Below are 23,748 nucleotides of genomic sequence, written 5' to 3'. Positions count from 1 at the left end.
TCACCACACACCAGCTGTAGGGGGACTGGAGAGACAGTGATAAAGCCAATTCGGGATGATTGGGAAGCCATGATGGGTATTTAGCCATGAGAGGGAATTTTGCCAGGACACCAGGGTTACACCCCTACACTTTACAAAAAATGTCATGGGATTTTTAACAACCAGAGTCAGGACCTCGGTTTAACGTCTCATCCGAAAGACCGCACCCACTGACAGTGTAGTGTCGCCTTCACTTTTTACTGGGGCATTAGGACTCACACAGAACGCAGGTTGAGCGCCTCCTGCTGGCCTCACTAACACCACTTACTACAGAAACCTAGTTTTCCCATGTGGTCTCCAATCCAGGTACTAACCAGGCTCAGGACTGTTTAGCTTCAGTGAGTAACCAGTCTTGGGCTGCAGGGTGATATGGCTGTGGCTCTAATGTAGATTCGTTTAATGAAACGATCACAAAAATAGCTAACATGCCATGTTAGAGTTTCCAGCTTACTGTTTTTCAAACAACTTTAAAACAAGCAAGCGTTCGAGGCATCACTCTTTGAACAAGCAGTTTTGGTTACGGTTTTAGCACAGTGCATAAATAAAAATGAGAAAGGAGCACAGTAAAGGGGTTCAAATCAGGTGAATTGCACATTCTGTCATACTTGTTTATATCTACTACATATTTTATATGTACAACATCTGTTCAGAAATATGAGTCGATTAAAACAGATAAATCTGTATTTTAGTTCAGCCCTATTTATTATAACAAAAAATTTAAAAGAAATTTTTAACATTCCCCCATCCCACCTGAAAAAACCACACCAAAACAACAGTAGCTCTTTTCTTATGGTTTCCACTAAATTACCAGTAAAACATTAAACCAAAAAATGTTAAAGATTAAAATTTGATAAAGCCAGTACAATTTGATGCTTTTTTTTCTAGTGTGTTGACACATTTCATTAGGATTTACTGGCTTTAACATACAAGTTTTAAACAAAATACCAAATCAAAACGTCTTCATTTAAACCAACACACTTCCTATTAGAATAACAGAATTTTTTATTGGCAGGGAATTTCTTTTTCCCCCCCACCATTTTATTTACCGTCTCAACGATCACTTAAATGTTTATGCTGTGCGGAAACTTTATTTACTCAGTGTAAAAAAAAAAAAAAAAAACACAATATAAAATACATTTTAAAGGTAAGCTGCCTGAATGCAAATCTAGTCACACCAGGCACATATATAAAATAAAGTTTATTGAAATTAGTAGTATTACATTAGTGTCGCAAATAAACACAATGAGTTTGAATTCTTAAAACATTCTTTATATTTAAATTTGAAACTTATATTAGATTACAGAAGAGTTACTTTGAGGAGTCAGTACAAGGATTCAGTTTCTTTTCTTTTTAAAAGGAAAATTTCGAAGGGAAGTCCAGAGAGACCTAAAGCCCATATCTCTTTTTTTAATACACAACATTAACCTTACACGCTTCAAGGTATAACTGACGCAGAGAGAGGACACTAGAAACAAATCTTGATATCATGTGGTTAAGAAACAAAGCATTTTTATATTCCTATAACTGCTTTAAGGTACTGAAGTTTCTCCGTTGTCCTCCAGTGTCTCTAGGACAGATTGGCCTATGAAGCTCTGAAAGAAAGAACAATCGAAACAAACAAACAAATAGACTGACTTCTCAGAGTCCTCCAAAAAAAAGTAGAGCTCTGCAGAATGCCAAGGAGCCGAACACACACAGGAGGAGATTCTACAAAAAGAGCCTGCAAGAAAACATCAGGTCAGCATATGAAAAAAAGTCCACACATCCAAAGACCTGCCCTCCATGGGGCAAAAATAGCAGCCAGCTTTAAAACATTCTTTGATTCATTAGTCTCCGAATCATCAGAACGCAAATCAAGCCAGCATGTTCAGGGGAAAAAAGATCATTCAAAAAAACAAAACAAGAGAACTACTTCACACAGAGATCACACAACATTTTCCAACAGCACGCGAGGCCGTACGCAAGAAGGGTTGGTTTTCATTCGGAGGGTCACACGGATCAGAGCGAATAACATCCAGGAGGAAACGCTGCGACAGAGAACAAAGTGACACCTCTAAACTTCAGCAAAGTCCTTCAGCTGAAAACTAGAATTCCCAGCAGGCAAAGCACACTGCCTATGATGATGTGCTTGTCCTGAGCTCAGAAAGACGAGGATGAAAACAACTCATCCTGATAAAGCCCGTATTCTTCAATGCCCTTCTCAGACAGAGAGTGAGAGAAACAGTGAGTTGCAGAAGAGTTAAAAGAACGATGTGGTTGATCAATCCTCAAACATGGCAGCTGGAAGAACTTGTGCACGATGGGACAGGTTTGATGGAGGACTGAGCTTTTAGTCCTCGTCGTCGTTTTCATCAAACTCATCGTCGTCGTCATCGTCCTCGCCCATGTAAGAGATGGGGGTCTCCACCCGAGAGCCGCTGTAGTGAGAGTCATTTGAACTAGAGGCCATTGTAGCGTCCGCCCCACTGTCACTGTCAATGAAGTAGATGAAAGTCAAACAGTATTCAATTAATTAAAGGTCCAGATATACTTCAAGCTAAATAATGTGATGTCAAATTAAATTTTCTGAATTTTCAGAGAATTTTTCCTGAAAAGTTAACTTTGGGTGGGAAACTTTGAACTACCATTGGTCAAACGTGATTTAAAAAAAAATATAAGTGTGGCTCCTGTGATATGAAAAACTACTCAGGTTTGTTTCTTTAGTGAATTTAGGTCAGAGAAAAGAAAAAAATATATAACAACAACAACAACAACACAGGAAAACTAAATTTTTTTGAAATTGTTATGCTTATATCTGGATTCCAGCTTGCTTTAAATTAATATACTCTAAAGCACTATATAAATATAGATGGGCTGAATTTAATTGACTGAAGTCCCAAATTGCTTTGTTATGCTGTGTTCACACCAGATGCAGTATGCAGGAATAAATCATGCCAACATTTTGAGTTTACTCGCTTTATTCACGCGTCAAGTTTACTTCACAATAGACGCGGATTCGCATCATGAAAAGGGCTTTTGTCTGCCCGGTGACTTTAGCTTTGCTGCTAAATGGCTAACATGGATTTTAATTGCGATAGTGGCTGTGCTTTAGGAAGGCTGATTCATTCGGCGCCGTGTCTTAGTGCACTAGATCCTTTCAGAGGTGCACCCAGCTGTGCGAGTTCAACTCCTGCAGAAACTATCCCTGAATGATGGAGGCCTTTTAGCGGTACTTCAGAATGAGCCGAACCCAGTTTGATGAACTGCTGTCTGATGTTGGTAAGGGGTTTTCCCATCGGAACATCAACAGCAGGCACTATGTCATAATCAAGCCCCTACAAGAGAAAGCTCCTGATTGGTTAACGCAGTGCGAATATTTGCTCAAGTTCAGATTTTCCTACTATCACGATATGCTTGTCAAATGCACAAAACACTCAACTCGTGCTGCGTAATTCGCGCCGCGTCATTCGCACAGGATGTCTTTTGCGTCTATGTAAATCGATTTTATCATCTGGTGTGAACGCAGCATTACAAACATATTCAAGCTGCTATTACAATATCCTTTCTTTATATATTTGGGGATTGTTAAGAATTTAAAAGTTTTTACTCATCACATTAAGGTTGCATTTATTTAACAAAAAAATACACTAAAAACAGCAATTTGATGAAATTAAATAAAGTTTATATTAACTACTTCCTATTTTAATATATTTTAAAATGCAGTCTATTCCTGTGATGACACATCTGAATTTTCATCAGTTTCTCCAGCAATCCTCTTCTTTCAGAGAACATTCTAAAGCCCTTTTTCCCCCACTGTGGTAGAATACAGTTGAGGATGGCTTGTATTTGCATTTCCACTGCAGTTTAGCACCACTTAAAGTGGGCTGGATTTAGGGTTATCAAAAGTATCAAATTTGGTACTGAAATGTTTAAATTTAATTTTGCGATAACATTTGAGCTTGTTCTTAAACACTGCTGATTGGCCATTGTGTTCACATGCTCAACAGAACTTCTGAGGAACACAGCTGTCTTTTAAAACAGAAATCTAAATTTCTGAAAAAATACTATCTATAAAAAACACAATAATACTGACCATTACTTTTAAAAGGTAGTGTGTGGTTGGGAAATAGCAGTCCAATATAGGGCTGTCACAATAATCGATATTATCTTATTGCAAAACACATGGACTTGACCTCAATCATTTTTGGTGATACAATATGTATTGCCCATACATAAACTATTCTAGCAACATTTTAGCGCAACCTTTCTATTGGAGGTGTCAGTATGGTTAAACACTATAGTATTTACTATAAATTACTATAGTATATTTTCATGTGGGTGCCTGACAACTGAAAATAGATCTGGTAGCAGATATCACAGCCTCCGTTACTTCTTACCTTGCACTTTTATTGTTAACATTTATTATTATTATTTATTTATTTGTTTGTTTAGAATATATGTTTTCACATTCCAGTGCCTAATTTTTAAAAATGACTATAATTAAATGAATGATTCTTAAGAATAAACTATTATGTGTTCTGTGGAAGAGTGTAATTGCATAATGATGCTGTTATATTGTCATTCTTTAATTATACAATGCCATAAAATGGTTTTAAATTGACAACAATTTTGTTTATCGCGATGTTTTGGTGCAATACATCACACAACAGAAAATATATATCGTAACAGGCCTACTCTAATATGATTTAAATAGCTATATTTTCTTCAACTTCATCTATTTTAATAACGGACAAGGGAAGAATGTACAAAAGAAACTCACCCTCCTACATGATAGCGGCCACCTCCATTTGCAGACGAAGCCCCCGTCATGTAGACATTACTGATAGGCCCCTGTGCCATTTCTGCATGTAGAAGTCACCATTAATTGAAATATTTGATCTCTGCGGTAACTAAACTTTTGCATCAGACATAATATCCTCCGATGTGGTGACCAGTGGCACTCACCTGTGACATAAGGCTCCAGGGCTCTGGGCACCAAGCTCCTAGCAGTTTTCAGGTCTTCAGCAGAGCACTTGCCCACCTCAAGACCACAAGCCATGCCCATGCGCTTCAATACCTCGATGTCATCGTGAATCTCAAACATGCTATCAAAGTTGAAGAGGTACTCAAACCTGACCACAAAAGGAAGCAATGAGTGAAGTGCATGAAGTTAAGATCTTTAAGATTTAATTCCTCCCACAGATAAGAATGTGCAATATTTATAATCTACAATCATAACTGTTGTTTTAATCAGGAGCTGATGATATAGAATGTTGCTAACTTGGAAAAAGTTGGATCTAAAGTCTTCATAAAGCCGGAAAAGTGTTAAAATAAAATTAGAATGGCCTTGTAATCTGTTTTAAATTTAAAAAAAAAACTGTGATACCGTTCGCATAAATTGCCTCGAATTCTGGAATAGAATACTTGAGGATAGCACTCGACTGATTGATTCATATACGCACAATACTTTTTTACTTTGTGATCTGTCAGGACCCAACATGTTATTTAATCACTAGTGTGGGAGAAATAGAGATAAAGGATGCATTTCAATGAAATATAAGCACTTGACCACGGATTCATACATCCATTCTGACACAATTTCTTGTAGTCTTCTATATTTCACACAGCCTATTATGAGCTTTAGAGATAGTTCATCCAAAAATATTCTGAAGTTGTAAACCTGTAACTACTGACACAAAGATGTTTTAAAGAAAGCTGCCATCCTGCAACTATTGACTTCAGCTTTCTTCAAAATATCTTCATGTTCAACAGAATAAATAAGTTTATAAAGGTTTAGAACCACTTAAAGGGTAAAAACATTGGCTAGTTAACAGTACCAGCAAACCTTTCACCTTTGATCTACATTGAGCTATGCAGCATACAGAAACTGCACCAGTAACGCTGCACTAAACTTCATGCACAAGTTTCACTTGTGTCATGCTGCTTAATTGAGTGCATGACAGCTTGAAGTTAATTCGCCTCAAACTGGGAATCAGCAAGAATCAGGGATGAAAGAGACCAAATTCAAATGATCCCCAAGACTATACTTTTTTTTTTAAATAATAATTATCATCATTGAGTGGGTTACATTTCAGAATACAGTATTGTTGTTTTTGTGAGCTTTTTATACATATAAATTTAACTTTACGACTGCTAAAAAGCTATGTTCTATTCACCATATTCTATGTGTACGAGCGGGTGCAACCATTTGAATAATTTTGGCTTGATACTTCCCGTCTCATTAACTTCCATTCACTTTCAGACGTTAAAAACAGCTCATTATGCTGCTTGAAGTTGCAAACTGATATTTCCTTATTATATTACTCAATTTTGTCTGTACATTCATGCAAACACTTGTTTGTAGAGCAAGTAGTTTGACCATTTTCTGCTTTCTTTATTATTCCCAGTACTTTCTTTCATAGGTAATTGAATCGGTTCTTAAACACATCGCAAAAACAAGCGCACTTCCGCATTAAAGAATAAGGTCAATATAATATGAATTTATGTGGTATGAATAGTACACACAATTAACATTTGAATGAAATTTGAACAATAAGCATCATATGTGCTGTTTTTATCCAATTCATAAATCTGCATTCTTGGTATAGTAAAGCATCAGATACACACTTTAAAATGTCCCCAGAAGTAGTAGGTCAATCAGTAGCAGTTTGCGGAGTACTGTGAATTTGGACAAAACTGTACATCAAAACTATATAGCAGCAAAGTATGTAATAATGGATGCAGTCTGTAGACCAATGGTCTTAAAACTCAATTCCTGGAGGGCCGCAGCTCTGCATAGTTTACCTCAAACTCACACCTGCTTAGACTTTAGTAGTCTTGAACATCTTGATTAGTTAGATCAGCTGTGTTTGAATAGGGTTGGAACAAAACTGTGCAGAGCTGCAGCCCTCCAGGAATCGAGTTTGAGACCTATGCTGTAGACTAGAAATGCATCAAACTAACTGTCTGCACTCCACCTATTGACAGTTTTAGTATCATTTTCATTTATACATGACAGGCCAAAAACAAGCATAAAAAGTTTAGTCAAAATAATAAACAAACATCAAGACATATATTCTTCCCAATATCCCACACCCTTATCCACCAACAAACTACATGGCTTGACTTGATGTCATACTTGTCATTGGAAATGCTGCAGTCAATGACTGTTTTCTTGCTGGTGTTGACGATTATAAATGGCAGGTGAATGACTGAGTTGGCGGGTGGGGGCCTTTTTGTTTGTTGTTCTCTCTGGCGGTTTCTCTGTACAAGGTTCTTGAAAGCAATTTGCTGCAAATAAAAACAGCGTGTTACTCTCAAGCTCATTAATATAAAATAACTCTCCTAAAATAAAAGACTAATTTCTGACCTGTAATATAAGTTCTTGAAGTTGTGACTGTTTTTGTTTGATTCTCTCCAAACGTCTTTGTCTCTCCACCTTTAAAAAAAACATTCAGTTTAAGTACAATTAGTTTAAGCTCTAATTGCCTGTAATTTCTCTAATTGTCTAACAGGAAGGGACAAAAACTTCAGTGGAATAAAGTACTAGTACACCCACCTCCAGGTTCTGGCACTCCTGAGCAGAGTTTGTGGGCAGACCAATCCATTTGATCTCCTTTTTCTCTTTGGAGATGATGTTCATGGCCATCAGCACATTGAGAGCATCGTACACACGCCGTCGAATGTTCTTCTGGTCATACACATGCTGAAAAGAGCAGAAACCAAAAGCGTTGGTCTATTCATCATGCAATATATGTTGAGAAGCAAGTCTTTAATTGGTTTTAAAAGCTTCACTTCTGCACTCAACAAGCAAAGCTCTGGATCAATGTCTGGCCGCAGGAAAAGGCTCACCGCATCATTAGGAGAAATATGATTATCACCAGAGCTGAACTCGGCCACAAGCTCATCAGCAACCTCGTTGTAGGTTGTGACACCCTTCCGCTGGACCTTCTCGCAAACCTTCATGGAGAAATGTCTGAGGCCTTTCCCATTCTTCTCCCCCTTCTTACCCCTTTTTCTAAAAGACAAGAAAATCAACATCCAATTATTGAGATTTAACATTATAAGTGCTGATAGAGAAAAGAGAGCATAGCAAGAGTTTATTTAAAACTTTCCAATGTACTTATACAATGTACAATGTGAAGTAAAAATGTTCTGGTTGAACAAATGATATTAAAGTGTGTAATAATTAGACTATTAGCAAAATCAATATTAAATTTAGTGGTAATCCACATATAAACAAACTGTCACCAGATCACAAAACCAGTCATAAGTGTCAATTATTTAATTTTTAAACATCGCAAGTAATTTGTCTAAAAATTGCTTTCCATTGATGTTTTTGTAAGTTGGGATAGGGCAATATTTCGCTGAGATACAACTATTTGAAATTATGAAAACCAAGAGTTCTAAGAAAATCAATACTGTGACAAAAATCTGTTTTTACTGAACTCAATTTTGCATTTGATATATTTACAGTAAGAAATTCATTAACCTTCCTGTCGTGTTTGGGTCAAATCTGACCGATTTACAACTTAAATCACTCATAAATATTGTGTTTTACTGATTGCCTCTGATTGCCTCAAGGCCTTATGATATTCTCCATACTATGCACTTGAACATATAAAAGTGACTCTTTCATTGAATTTTGAGTGTTTTAATCAACCTTGTTACACCTGTGGTGTTCCCCGTCAAAAGTGACCGCCAAAGGAAATGAATAGGTATCCAGGCTACATTCATTTATTAGACAGAAAACATCCCCACACACACTACCCCAACTCACTCACTCATTACAGACTGAACAATGTCTTTTGCAGGTACACATCTCTTTTACGCACTTATCTGCTGATTCTCCAGTCTGATCTCACAAGGAAACATAACTTTTTTAAAAAATGTCAGTTTAGTGACTAATTTATAAGAGTTCAGTCGTACAAAATTGTAAGATTTTTGAAAATAGCCGTGGCACAAAACCCCACCCCTAAACCGTCATCGTCATAGGGGATAAGCAAATTGTACAAAATTGTATAATGAGATCATACAAATTCATACAGATTAGCCACTGAATCAATAAGTTATGAATTGCAGGGAGATAGCGTTGGATCCTCCAACGTGAATCAACTTCCTGATACAACAGTATACCACATCTTCATACAGACTAGGTGTCTGTAATGTGAATCCATCAATGTGTGTCTATCTTTCTTTTTTTTCTCATTTTATTTTTTTTGTTTATTTATTTATTTCTCTCTCTCTGGAAAGCACAGAAAAGGAATCTTGTTCCCTTTCTTTCTGCCAATCTCTGTTCAGTCTGAGTCTAGCAGGAGTACTTTTAGCTTAGCAGCAATTATTTTATTATATTACACTGTTATTATCTCGCTCAAAAATAACCAAAGTATAACTAGTGCTAGTTCTGTGTCCATGCTCACCGTATATACCCTCAGTCATTATTCCCTATATTAGTACACCAGAAAGACTGAAAATTTGATCACTCAGAACACAGGAAAGGATAGCATATTGTTTGTGCTTTGCTGGTTGATAAATCATTCAGTTGGATTAAAATTTCAATTTCTTTGGTCAGACCCTGTGATAGTTATTTCAGCGAGCTGTCTATTTGAATTGAAACAAAGTATTTTGATTTCTGTCATCTATTGTTCATTTTGTAATATATTTTCAGCTCCTATTTTTTTTTTCATTGCAGTTATTTTGGGTCTACTTCTGTAAATTTATGTTAAACCCTACTTTGAGACATTGTTCACAGCTAAAGAATGTTGAATAAAAATTTGGTGGAGAAAAATGATTTCTTTACTAATATAAGATCAGTTAAAACAGACCGGTCAATTTTGACCGGGAACACTAAAGTAAGGGGCAGGATGTGAACACGACAGGCGGGTTAAATTAAAAAAAAAACTTAGGGCTATGCGATTAATCAAAATCGAATCATGATTTGAAACGTTGCAATAAGCTATTTACAAGAGGCTGCAATATGTAATATATTTGTATTATATAATTTCCCCCACCCAGAGCAAATGCAAGACTGCCTTCTGTGTGTGACAGTCTTACTAGCCAATTGAGTGAGCACACTTTTGTTCTGACCAATCAGAATTGCACAACCGAACTATACGGAAAGCCCACAATAAAACAAACAAACAGGAAAGCGCGGACAAGTGGGATGACGCCATCCGCCGCTTCAGAAGCATTAATAGACAAATTTAAATCGGTAATATGGGAATATTTTGGTTTCAAAATCACAGACACCAAATAAAAACAGGTAATTTGTTAGATCTGCCACAGAATTGTTGCCATAGCACAAGGAAATACAACCAGCACCTAAAAAAGCACCACAGGTGGCTATGAGTGTCTTGCTAAAAGTCAACTAAACATATTGCTAGTGACACTCAATCTAGTAGCTACCAACAGCAAAGTACAATTTCAGAGTTGTTTGCAGCTGTTACACCATATGAAGAAACATCACAAAGGCATCAGGAGATAACTAACGTCATAACTCACTACTAAAAATTTGTGTTTAATTTCTGAATATTTATCAACATATTTGAATAGAAGTTTGAGGTAGTTAATATCTTTTCGGTTCCATTTTTTTAACGAACACTCACTGCATTTTAGCAGTAAGAAGCTACGATACAGAATATTGATGTAAAGCTTGACTACAAAATTAAAATCCAAATTAAAAAAAAAAAAAAAAAACGCAGTATCAGTGTAAAAAATTTTTTTTTAATTGCAATTACATATTTTCCCCAAATAAACAACCCTAAAACGATTTTCATGAAATATGATATCATTTTATCTCAATATGAAATCATATTGACTCATACAATGCATTAAGCTATTGTAAGTTTTGTAGTCCAGGGTCACATTTATGGTTTCAAATGCAAAGTGAAATGGAAATATAATATATAAATATCATTATTAATGTTACTGATTTCTCCTCCAGTATTCAAATGCAGATTGAGAACAGGAAACTCCAAATCATTCAGAAAAAACACCTGGTTCCACTGAAGGTAATACAATAACCAGCTGAGATATGACTTACCCTGAAGACCAAGGAGAGGCTTCTGACGGTTGACTCTGGGTGATAAACTGAGAGCTTGGTGTGTGTGGGCTGTTCATTAGGATCACATTGGAGCCGCTGGGCCTCTGAGGTGTGCTAATAACCTGCGACAGAGACAATCAGGTTGAAACTACAACAAAAAAAGAATAAATAATATTGGATATGGAACTATCTTATATTAAGTTGATGTTTACAAATGTTAACACTTTGTTTCAAGTGCGTTTATTATGCTTCTGCAGGTATTATATTTCATGTGTGCAAAGGCCAAAGATCACAGTAAATGAAATTGAAACTTAATTATTGTAATCAGTAATCCATGTCTTATTTCCGGTGCAAAGAGCATGTTTAAAACGTATTTGCATTATGCCAGCTAATGGTCTTCCTGCCATCAAATCCTTGAATTAATCCTTATGGATGTTGTGTAAAACAGGTGATACAATGTATTTTAATAAAAATTGAGTGTTTATGACCATGGATGGAGTGCAGGCGAATGGGTTTCTTTTTCATGATTACATATAAATGACATTCTACTTATTCTCAATGACATATGGCCGGAAATTAACAGCATAGCAGCTGTGAATATGCAGGTGGCTAAACAGCAAGAGTCTGTTGTAGATGCCAATAATTCCTCTTATAAATGAGTTCATTTAATTTTTTATTATTATGGGAGTTAAGTGGTCAAAATTGGACAGTCTAATCATAACCAGTTGTATATGGCAAGGTGACTATCTACTTCTGATTTGATTAACCAATCTTAATATCAAAATGTAAAAACAGTCCCTCAGACAGTAGACGGAGTCCAGACTTGAATTCAATCCGCACACGCCTCCATTTCAAGAGTAAGAATTGTGTTAGTTTATATTTAACTTAGTTTATAATGTCCAAAATGAAACAAATACAAATTTTCACTTTAGTCATGTAATGTAATGTGTACTTGTATAGCACATTTATTGTGTATGGCCATACACCGAAAGCGCTACACAATCATGAGGGGGGGGGGTCTCTCCACACCACCACCAGTGTGCAGCATCCATTTGGATGTGACGGCAGCCACAGGAAAACGGCAATAGTGTGCTCACCAGACACCAGCTATTGGTGAAGTGGAGAGACAGCGATAGCCAATTCTGTGTTTTGGAATGATTACAAGCCAATGATGGGTAAGGCACAATGTAGGGAATTTGGCCAGGACACTGGGGATACGTCCCCACTCTTTACAAAAAGTGCCATCTGATTTTTAATAACCACATTGAGTCAGGACCTCAGTTTAACGTCTCATCCGAAAGATTAGATTAGATTCAACTTTATAGTCATTACACATGTACAAGTACAAGGCAACGAAATGCAGTTTCGGTCTAACCAGCAGTGCAATAGCAGCAAGTGCAGGATACAGGTATAAGTTATAAAGTGCAATTATGGAAAAATTATGGTAATATTTACAGATGGATGTACTATGAACATTATATACAGGTTGTATTAGCTATGAATAGATTTACAATAAATGAATATATGTACAGGATGCTATTAATAGCAGAAGTGTGCAGATAGATAAACAATTACAAATGTCCATGTGCAGTGGGTATGTACAGTTCAGATAAATGAATCAGTGCAATGAATATGTGCAAACTTTAAATGTGCAAATGTTAAATAGTGCAGTGATTGTGAGGAGTATAAGTTAGAGGAGTGTGGGGGGGTGTATTGGGGGGGTAAACGAGTCAGTGAGGGGCAGAGTTCAAAAGGGAGACAGCTCTGGGGAAAAAGCCGTTCCTCAGTCTGCTGGTTTTTGTCCGGGGGAGCCTGAAGCGCCTGCTGGAAGGCAGGAGAGAAAACAGTCTGTGAGCAGGGTGAGAGGTGTCCTTAAGAATACTGCGTGCTCTGCGCAGACAGTGTTTCTTCTGGATGTCCTCAATGGCTGGCAGTGTAGTCCCTGTGATGCGTTGGGCAGTTTTCACCACCCGCTGCAGTGCCTTACGCTCAGCAACAGAGCAGCTTCCATACCAGACTGTGACGCAGTTGGTCAGGATGCTTTCTATTGTGCAGCGGTAGAAGTTCACCAGTACGGCTGATGAAAGCTGGTTCTTCTTAAGTTGCCTCAAGAAGAATGCTGATGAGCCTTCTTGACCAGGCTGGAGGTGTTGGTGGTCCAGGAAAGGTCCTTAGAGATGTGGGTCCCCAGGAACTTGAAGGATGAGACAGGCTCAACGGCCATCCCATTAATGTGGATGGGATCATGTGAGCCTGTTCGTCCCTTCCTGAAGTCCACAATGAGCTCCTTGGTCTTGCTGGTGTTAAGGAGCAGATTATTGTCGGTGCACCAAGTGGCCAGATGTCCATGTATCTCCTCCCTATAGGCAGTCTCATCATTATTGCTGATTAGACCAATCACTGTGGTGTCATCTGCAAATTTGATGATGGTGTTGGATCTGTTCACAGGCCTACAGTCGATGGTAAAAAGGGAGTAGAGGAAGGGGCTCAGCACGCAGCCCTGTGGTACACCAGTGTTGAGTGTGACGGTGGTGGAGCAGATGTGGCCTGATCTAACATTCTGAGGTCTGTTAGTCAGAAAGTCCATAACCCAGTTGCAGAGAGACGCGTTGATATCCAGGTCTCTGAGTTTGATCAGTAACTTAGAGGGTATGACAGTGTTGAATGCTGAGCTGAAGTCAACAAACAGCCTTCGTGCATAAGTGTTTTTATTGTCCAGGTGTGTGAGGACAGAGTGCAGTGCTATGGAGACGGCATCTTCTGTGCTCCTGTTGCCACGGTAGGCAAACTGATGTGGGTCCAGTGTGGATGGCAGAGAGTCTTTCAGATGTGCCAGGACCAACCGCTCGAAGCACTTCATGATAATGGGTGTGAGTGCTACAGGGCGGTAGTCATTCAGGCATGTTGGGCTGGAGTGTTTGGGCACTGGCACAATAGAGGTGGTTTTAAAGCATGTTGGCACAGTTGCTAGGTTAAGTGACAGGTTGAAAATGTCTGTGAATACCCCAGTGAGCTGTTCTGCACATGCTTTGAGGACGCGCCCAGGGATACCGTCTGGTCCAGCAGCCTTACGCACATTGATCCGACTCAGTGCGGTGTAGACTTCTGATGAGGTGAGTGTGATAAATGAGTGGTCGGTTGAGGTAGTGTTCCTGGTGTAGGGTTCTGTATTGTCTCTTTCAAAGCGGGCATAAAAGTCATTTAGCTTGTTCAGGAAGGAGACATTTGTGGCTGTGGACTGGCTGGGTTTGTAGTTGCTGATGGCCTGGATGCCCTGCCACATGCGCCGAGGATCAAAGTTGGAAAAGTGCTCCTCTAGCTTTAGCTTGTAGCAGTGCTTGGCCTTTTTGATGCCCCTCTTCAGATTAGCCCTGGAAGTGCTGTAGGCCTGTGCATCCCCTGATCTGAAGGCAGTGTTGCGTGCCTTCAGCAGGAGGCGCACCTCCTTGTTCATCCATGGCTTTTGATTTGGGTATGTTGTGATCTGTTTCTGGGTTGTAACACTGTCTATGGTGGTGTTGATATATTCCAGAACAGAGGAAGTGTAACTGTCAATGTCTGTGTGAGAGCCACATGTGGCCTGGGAAGCAAACATACTCCAGTCTGTGTGTTCAAACCTGTCCTGGAGTGTGGAGTCCACCCCCGCTGGCCACACTTTGATGGTCCTTACTGATGGCTTCACACGGTTGACGAGGGGTGAGTACTTGGGGGTGAGAAACAAACAAAGGTGATCTGATTGACCCAAGTGGGGGGGGGGGGTCACAGCGTATGCTTCAGCCATGTTTGTGTAAACTTGGTCTAAAGTTTTGTTTCCCCTTGTGTGGCAGAAAATGTTTTGATGGAATTTGGGGAGCACTGTCTTTAAGTTTGAGTGATTAAAATCCCCCGCTACAATAAAAGCAGCCTCCGGGTGAGCAGTCTGTTGTTTGCTGATGGCTGCATGAAGTTCATTCATAGCAAGCTTGGCATCAGCGTTCGGGAGGGATATAAGCAGCAGTTATTATGGTGGAGGTGAACTCCAGTGGCAGATAAAACGGTCTACATTTAACCATTAGAAATTCCAGGTTAACAGAGCAATGTCTCCCAACGACGACAGAGTTTGTGCACCAAGCTTTGTTACTATAAATGCATAATCCTCCGCCTCTGGTCTTACCGGAGTCATCCGCCGTTCTGTCTGCTTGGAATGTTTGATGCTCCGTTAGCGATATAGCGTTGTCTGGTATCCCGCTGTTTAGCCATGTTTCTGTGAAAATCATGACATTACAGTTCCATAATCTTTTGCTGTGGTTGATGCGCAGTCGAATCTCATTCATTTTGTTCACCAGTGACCGTACATTGGCGAGAAAGATGCTGGGTAAAGAGAGCCAGTGTGGTGTTAGCTTTAGCTTGGCTCTTAGCCCGCCACGCTTCCCCCGTCTTTGTTTACGTTCTCTGCGCCGCCTTCGAGCACTTCCGCCCGGCTGGGTAGGTCTCTCAGGCCCGGGTGTTCTGGCGATCTCAGGGATGAGTCGAAGATTGTTAATAAAACTGTCCGGAACGCACAAACCAATATCCAAGATGTCCTGTCGGGTGTACGATGTAAAGGCACTGCTGTTCTGCACGAACAGACCCGAAATGAGCAGGAATAATACTGCAAAATTGCAGAAACTGGAGAGACGCTGGGCTTCGCGAACTGAACGCGCCGCCATCTTGCCGTCTAGATCCCGAAAGACGGCGCACACTGAAAGTATAGAGTCCACTTCACTATACTGGGGCATTAGGACCCACAGAGCCCACAAGTTGAGCGCCCTCTGTTGGCCTCACCAACACCACTTCCAGCAGCAACCTAGTTTTCCCATGTGGTCTTCCATCCAGGTACTGACCAGGCTCAGCACCGCTTAGCTTCAGTGAGTAACCGGCTGCAGGGTGATATGGCTGTGGTCGTGACATGTAGGGGTGTCAAAAATCGTTTGCAAAGTGCATTGCGATGCAGATCCTGTATCAGTTTAATACCAGACCATAACCGATTATGATGTACTAACAGGTTTCTGACATACTATGGTGATGGAGATACACGAGTCTCGCCTTCACGCAATAGTAGGCTACTTGTATCTGCCTCACTACAGTACGTGAAAAATCCCTCACTAGTAACATACTATGGCGAGGGAGCAGGGATGTATCGTATTGCATCATGATATCAAGTTGAATCAAATGACATGATAATCATAATCAAACTCTGAGAACAGTGTAGTTTCACACCCCTACCAGCTAGTGTATGACGTTTGTCATAAATGAGTGACAGTCCATCTTAGCATTTGAATACATGAGGAAGTACAGAAAAGATGAATATACAGGGCTATGCATTCATTTTATTCCAATAAAGCACAAAAATATTCTTTCTGATTTCTAATGCAATTTGTGTAGAGTGGAAATGTTAAACGCAACTGAAAAGGTTTAGGCAGCTGATGGAATACGGAGTAACATTTCTCACACTAGACTGCTCTGTATTTCGCAAAATTACCTTTGAACTACCTCAGGTTTTGTCTCGTTCATAAAAGTGGCCAGTACCTAAATTAGGTTACCACTTTTTATTTTCATTTTTAGTTATGTTATTTAATCAATAATGACTTTTTCCAATTGTTGATTTATGCATAAGCATATTCATCATGTTAATGTTATGTTAAATATGTCCATACTGGTTTATGGTATGTTCCTCACTCCATTGGATATTCTGAGTTGCTTTATGTGTATTAGTAAAACAAACTAAAACATAACCATTCTTGGAAATCTGTCAACCAAAACTGTTAGATCCCATCAAAGAAAAGTAATTTTCTTTCTTTATTCAAGAGATGGTGTGTGTTCAGCATAACGCACAACAAGAGCAGTGTCTAAGACTAGCTATTTGTAAACCTATTTGCTATTTGTGATTAAGCAGAGGCAAATTTTACAGTTATCCATTACCTTTAACCTGATGCCTGGCCAGCCTTAGTTGTTGTAAATAAAAGTCATCTTCAGGGTTCAAAAATAAAATAGCCTAAGGGCCTGAGCCCAAAGTCAGAGTTTTGTGCAAGCTAATGAAAATGTGACATGCTCATTTTGCTTATGTTTATTTCAGTCATAATAAAATCAACAACTAATGCTTTGCTGTAGTTGTAAGAGTGACTAATGACAGTTTTAAGAGCAGATTTATTTCAAATGGATGGAAAATTAAATCAGTAATGGTTTGCTCAATATCCCATCAATGACAGTTATGGCCATCATAAGCTCCAGTGAAGCCATTAAAAAGCTTTTTTGTTGACCCAATCACTGATGGACAATCCCAAATACAGGTGTAAGCATGGTTTTCAATCAAAGTTCTTTTGCAGTGTAAACAATTATGTGGTCAAATGGGTTCAACAAGACACAAAAGATCACCTGCTTTCCAACCATGTTATATAACTAGTCTCCAACCTTGTGATCTCTTTGGGACATGTTGTAAGAAAGAGCACCAAAACAAAGTATTTATATGTTGTTGCACCAAATCACAGATTACAATTGTAGTTGCCATCCATATTCTTTTCATTTGGCTTCTTTCCTGTTCTCTCGTAAGTCACGAAACATGGGTGTTTATTTTAAGAGTACTAATGCAGCACACAGAGCACTCCGGAGAAAAAGATTTAGAACATAACAAATGAAAAGGTCTTGATGAAAATGCCAAAGTATCCCAGCTCTCTACAATATCTATAGCAATTATTACAACATAATTAGATCTGAGAAACACATTGAATTCACAAATGGAGTGATTAACACTTGCATTATCTTTACATGCAGTGTTTGTGACCAAACTCACCATATGTGGTGCAATGTTCACGTTGGAAGGGCCTAGTGTTTTAGGCAACAGCTGTTTTCCAACAGTCAAAGCCTGTGGATGCACCGTTACTAAAGACAGCACACCTGCAAGGATAAACACACAGAAAACTTCTAAATGTAGTGCCATATAAGCTCAAGCAGGTGTCTGGGATTTTGCAAAGCATTTTTACAAGATCTTGAATATTATTCTTTAGAAAGCCTCTTCTTACCTTTGCCAGGGCTCAAGTTCTGATCAATGAAAACTTTTAACTCCCCATTGGCCTCAATCAGACCAGCCTGTGGAGAACAAGATAACCCTTCAACTCAATGATTATTCTCAGCAGATGACATCTAATAGAGCAACAGAAAATACTCACATCTTTGGCCATGATCCCTGGGGCTGAGGAATAGATGCTTGGTCTAGCTTTAAAACCTGAGCCAAATTTCCACAACAAAACGTCACTGCAACAGAAACGAAAACTAGTTTGGCACAAGAACCGAGGACACTTGAAGACTGTAACCAAGGTTACTACACAAATCTTTGTTTCTCATGAAGAAAGTGACTAATGAGGAATGTTTTCAATCGCCACAACAGCCAAAAGATGCAGTGATCAATGGAATTTCTTATCTTACAGATCGTTTCTTGATTATAAACAGAGGTTCAGACAGATATAGATACCCAAACCCTCTGTAAGCAAGACCAAAGCAGAATACAGTACAAAAGCCATGTTCACAATAAATGGTGCACATATTCAGAATTTGTTGCCACACATCTAAATTCCATTCATTAATTTATTTTCTTTTCGGCTTAGTCCCTTTATTAATCTGGAGCCGCCACAGCGAAACGAACCGCCAACTTATCCAGCATATGTTTTACGCATCGGATGCCCTTCCAGCTGTAACCCATCACTGAGAAACACCCATACACACTCATTCACACACATACACTACGAACAATTTAGCTTGCCCAATTCACCTATACCACATGTCTTTGGACTGTGGGGGCAACCGGAGCACCCAGAGAAAAACAACGCAAATATAAAGAGATATTATTAAGCATCAAGAGTGGGTTTTAACTTCAAAAATTTAACAACTATTTAGGGTGTGTTCACATTTGTAGTTCAGACCTCTTAGTTTGGTTATTTGGTCTGTCAAAAAAGTAAATGCTACACTAAAGCCTGGTTTATACTTCTGCGTCAAGGGATCGGCGTGACCCACAGTGCATGCAACGCACGTAGCTGTGCATTCATACTTCTGCATGCCGTTTCTGCTGCTCTGCAATAACACTTCCAAAACGCTAGTTGGCAGTGAGGTGTTTATGTTCTTCTGTGTTGAGTTTCTTCGTTGGTGTTTCGTTTTTCCTGAATGCTTCCTTAATGTACAAGTGGTTCAAACTTGCTCATTTTGAGGCAGGAATCGGCAGACGTGCAACAACTTTGACCTTAAGGTAACCACCAAAACAGAACTTTCCATCCGGACTCCTTCACGAGACTTTACACTTGTAAACAATTGCTCCATCGGGCTCCCACGGCTCTCAGTCCCAGCCACACTCGTCAGCGCTACCAAGCAGACTAATCACAGAGCTTGCGCTACGCGTCGTTGCGACGTGCAGTTACATTTTTGGAGAGGTGCGCGTTAGTGACGCCGACAGCGAGGGCTATGCGTCTACACGTAGGCCGCGCCGTAGCATAAGCGTGCACTTGACGCAGAAGTATAAATCAGCCTTTAGTCCTAATTTGCTAAGTGTTAAAACTGTCATTTTTAAGACCAAACCTAAAGATTCAGGAAGTTTAGCCAGAGGAGAAATGGTTGTGCCCCACTGAGCCTGGATTCTCTTGAGGTTTTTTTCCTTCACTTTTGTCAATTGGTGAAGTTTGTTCTTCACCACTGGCTTGCTTGGTTTGGGACTTGTGGAGCTGCGCATCGATGGATTTGCTCTTCAGTGTTTGGACTTTCTGCAGTGAAGTTTAAACCACACTGAACCGAACTAAACTGAACTTCAACTCTGAAAATCGGACTAACACTGTTTCAATTTACTAGAACTTCTATGTTAAGTTGCTTTGGCACAATCGACATTTTAATAGTGCTATATAAATAAACATTTAGTACAAAATTTTAATATTTTGTAACAGAACATCGAAAACGTTGCTGTCTGCTGGGCTAAACACACTCATAATGAAAAGCCTATAAAACATGTAGGCTAAAGGAGTCAAAACTATGCCATTAACAACTTTGTTTGCAAAGAGACCCCTATCCAAAACCTGTACTTAACCACAAAGAGCAGCCTTTCTTCTAAAAGAAAAAAACTATGTATGATAGAGTACTGTCTTTTTTTGTGGTCACATATTGTGACATGTTTTTAGCTTGCAAGGAAGTCTATGGTGTGTCGCATTGCTATTTTATTCAATTTTTGTTTTAAAGGGTTCACGCCAAAACTTTTTTTTTTTCCGGCAGTCAAGGTCTGCTTGTTTGGTCCACAACCATGGCAGCGTTCACACTTCTTAAAATAAACTAACAGCAATTACACCAAAGATAATTCTAATCAAACCAAACCCACCAAGTGTCAATGAACACACCCTTACATATTTAGCACAAGTCTAAACAATACAAGTTTAGATAAATGTTTAGAAATTAACATCCCAATGCAATGTTTAGCCAAGATGTTTTACATGATGATCATATTTACAGGTGAATGGCAAGTGAATTTAAACATCATATTATAAAATGAAATTTAAAACACTTTCAAGCACAGTGTGAATTCAAAGTCACTTTGATTCTGTGTTACTTAGTTCCCTAAAGCAGTCTAAGATCGCAAATTTTAAAATGCTGTCTAGGTAGGACGCTCACTGGGTTTGGAAACACAGCCATGGTTGATGAAAACGAGGCCCGCCGACTTGCTTCCAGCATTCATGCAGCTTTTATTACCAGACAAAGACCTCGACGAATCGTATCACCTCTTTAACATCAAATCTTGAACTCCTACACGCAAACCCCGCGTGCAATATCCTGAAAAACATCCATATGCAACAGTTCCTGTCGTTTTGAGTAACTTTTCTTGCAAAAGGAAAGGGCCCTTAAATACAAAATTATCCAGTGTATTAAGTTATAAAAAAGCATGTAAACACATCAAGCAGAACGTAATTTGCTTCATTCGTTTACATTTTCCGCTCCAAACATAATGCACAATCGGAGCAGTGTGCACTATTATAAAGCGTGTTAGCCCAGTTAGCTAGCAGCCTTTCAAACACGTTTTGCATCGAACCCTGGTCCTAATTGTGATCAAAACGTGCTCCTCGTATCTACATGCGGGCAGATCGAGTATTGTGCATGTACCCGTACTGTTTTGCGAACGAATCGGACTTAAATGGCCATCTGGAAATGAAGTGTGTAAACTTTCCTCTGAACTTACAGTCCTGAAGCCCCTTTGCCTTCTTAGGTGCTGTTTTTGTTGGCATAGCCAGCTAGCAAGAGGACAGAGGAAGAGGAGGTCTGAAGCCCATCTCTCAAACAGGAAACAAAAATAAATCAAATAATATGATAAATAAAAACCCATGTGCGGTGAATGAGCGTGCTTTTGAAACGAGCTTGCACTTGGGAGATGTTTGATTGTAAGATCATGGCACATTCACAAACCTCAAAATGGATGCGGATGTTTTAAGCATGCACATAAAAGACGCACGCAAACTGTAAACCCTCATAAATAATTTCAAATAAAAGAACTAAAATGATTGATATCTATTATAAAGAGTTTAATAAAGAAGAATCTTAAGCAAATATATATAAACGACCACAATATTAAGCAGCACAGTTGACAGTCATAACACCTATTCAGCTGGAGGGTAACAGAATTCGTTGGCTTCACCACAGCACAAGTTAAACAGCTGATTATCCTCCAAAAACATAAAACAGTCGTTCATAATGAGAAAGGATTATTTGCAAACATTCATGAACTAATTGTACAAACAGGATGGTTTTGGTTTAATGCCTGGCAGCCATTTTACATGGTTGCTAAAGCAAAGCCAACATGCAGTGATGCTAGCTGAGGTGACAGGTCCTTCTGTCGCCAAAAACTACTTAATAATTTAATAAATTCCTCGTGCTTATTCAATATTAACAATAACAACCACTTCATTTCCATAAGTCTTTAAAACACGCTTTAAAGCGAATAAAAATAAAACTGTTAAGCTAGCAACCAGGCAAGCTAGTAACGTCAAGCTAACTTCCACTCAAATCGAGGTCATCTCGATAGCTTTATCATAATCAATCTACAATCCACTTACTATTGTTTATTACACGTCCAGTTTTGTATCCCAATGCTGTTTTGTACGATCAGTAAATATCAGGGATGATTTTCTATTCCACTGCACTGACAGAAACACTTGACATGGCTTAGCTTGTTGGCTAACACAAGCCATCTGAGACAGACAGTTTTAATATTTCACCTATGTGATAATAAATCCGGACTGATGGTTAACAGACTAACGATCTCAGATAGCATATGTATTACTGCATACAGGCTCACGCTGTTGTTACAGAATGAGTTTGCTGTCAAACGCACTTATTTCATGTTAAATTATTACAAGCGCAGAAAAACGACAGCTCCTTTACGTACTGGGGATAAATAAAATCGGAAAACATCGCTTAAAGCTGTCTGTGTGGACTCAGAGGCCCCCCTGGTCTCACTTACGGTCGGTTGCATCCGCCTTCAACTGTCTAGCGTTGAATGAATAGGAGCGCACAGTAGAACCTGCTCCCTCTCTGGATCTGTAAAACTGAGCTTGGCGGTGTCGACGCCACGGGAAACCCGATTGGACGGTAATGTATGTGACGTCGACAAAACGTTTTACAAAAGACACGCCCGCGCTAAATTCTGATTAGACGGAGCGCTACAATAGCTGTGTTGACATGTTCTTATTGGTTGATTCTATCGGATCCCACCCACTGCGTCTGAGGGCGGAGCGTGCGTAGGTATACATGTAAATAAAGAGAAACTCACGAATAAAAAATGGTTCATGTGTATTAAGTGTGTAATATATGTTTATTAATGCAGTCAAATACTATGATACTATCTGTTATCAGAGTATAAATGTCTAATTACCGCTTTCATATCACTTTCTCGGGTTATATTTTCAATTAGACCACTTCCCCTTTGCACGATGGTTATCCTGTTTATTTATTTAGATCTCAGTACTGTAAAAGTACGTAACATTTGAACCTAAGCTTAGATACAGACACCATATCAATTTAATTACAGCTTTGTAGTCAAAAATAGTACACAGGTATCTATTTAACTGTGTTTAGGAAACGAAAAGTAAAAGGTAAACACTTTCTTAGCTCTTTAAATGTATTTGTTGGCTTGTTAGCCAAATTAGTATTAATATATAATGTTTTCATTTTAAATAATTGAGAAAAGACTTAGTATGACATCCAAAAAATACTTTTGGAGGCGTTTAGCATTACATAAGCACAAGTCAGTATTTATACAGTGTGAATCATAGGGTACAAATCAGCAAAATAATAAATTTTTCTATTTTATTTGATCATTATATAAAATATAACATTTAAACTTTAAGTCATTAGGTCACATTTTGGTTTCTGGACTGTATCATGTTTATCAGTATTCCTGCTGCCCCCACAGACAGGACTGTATACAGTATGTTTCATACAGATAACTAATGGAGAAGTGTTCAAAAAAGGGTGTCACCATTTTAGTGTCACTATCCTTTTCTGGTCTCGGGGTGGGTATATTTGAAGAAGTTATCTGGATAAAATACTGTACATTTAGAAAGGTCGACTCCTTACCTAACCCAAATATTAACATAAACACAATTAGATACAATAGGCAGCACGGTGGTTAGCACCGTCGCCACACAACAAGAAGG

General features: G+C 38.9%; 1 protein-coding gene across 3 annotated transcripts; it reads right to left on the bottom strand.

The window, feature by feature from the left end:
- Positions 1–1,224: 1,224 nt before the first annotated feature.
- Positions 1,225–22,650, bottom strand: tfdp1a (transcription factor Dp-1, a). 3 transcript variants are annotated; one of them, XM_056465613.1, is made up of 12 exons: positions 22,554–22,650; positions 18,244–18,328; positions 18,097–18,163; positions 17,868–17,971; positions 11,060–11,181; positions 7,870–8,035; positions 7,577–7,723; positions 7,388–7,456; positions 7,157–7,308; positions 4,984–5,150; positions 4,799–4,880; positions 1,225–2,510 (listed from the first exon to the last, which is right to left on the bottom strand). In XM_056465613.1, the coding sequence occupies exons 2-12, from the start codon at positions 18,253–18,255 to the stop codon at positions 2,369–2,371; spliced, it is 1,230 nt and encodes a 409-aa protein (XP_056321588.1). In that variant the 5' UTR covers positions 18,256–18,328; positions 22,554–22,650; the 3' UTR covers positions 1,225–2,368. The 3 variants fall into 3 exon arrangements, with proteins under 3 accessions (XP_056321588.1, XP_056321589.1, XP_056321590.1); XM_056465614.1 differs by lacking the exon at positions 22,554–22,650 and adding an exon at positions 21,276–21,361; XM_056465615.1 differs by lacking the exon at positions 22,554–22,650 and adding an exon at positions 21,206–21,291.
- Positions 22,651–23,748: the final 1,098 nt, after the last annotated feature.

The sequence above is a fragment of the Danio aesculapii genome, chromosome 9, assembly GCF_903798145.1.
Source record: "Danio aesculapii chromosome 9, fDanAes4.1, whole genome shotgun sequence".
Taxonomy (NCBI): domain Eukaryota; kingdom Metazoa; phylum Chordata; class Actinopteri; order Cypriniformes; family Danionidae; genus Danio; species Danio aesculapii.
This window is presented reverse-complemented; position numbering and strand designations above follow the sequence as displayed.

Excerpts from the sequence above, each read along its gene's own strand:
- tfdp1a (XM_056465613.1), bottom strand. Across the intron at positions 7,724-7,869 it reads ATATTTCTCCTAATGATGCG|CATGTGTATGACCAGAAGAA; the intron begins GTGAGCCTTTTC and ends TGCTCTTTTCAG. Across the intron at positions 5,151-7,156 it reads TGCAGCATTTCCAATGACAA|GTTTGAGTACCTCTTCAACT; the intron begins GTATGACATCAA and ends TTTTGTGGTCAG.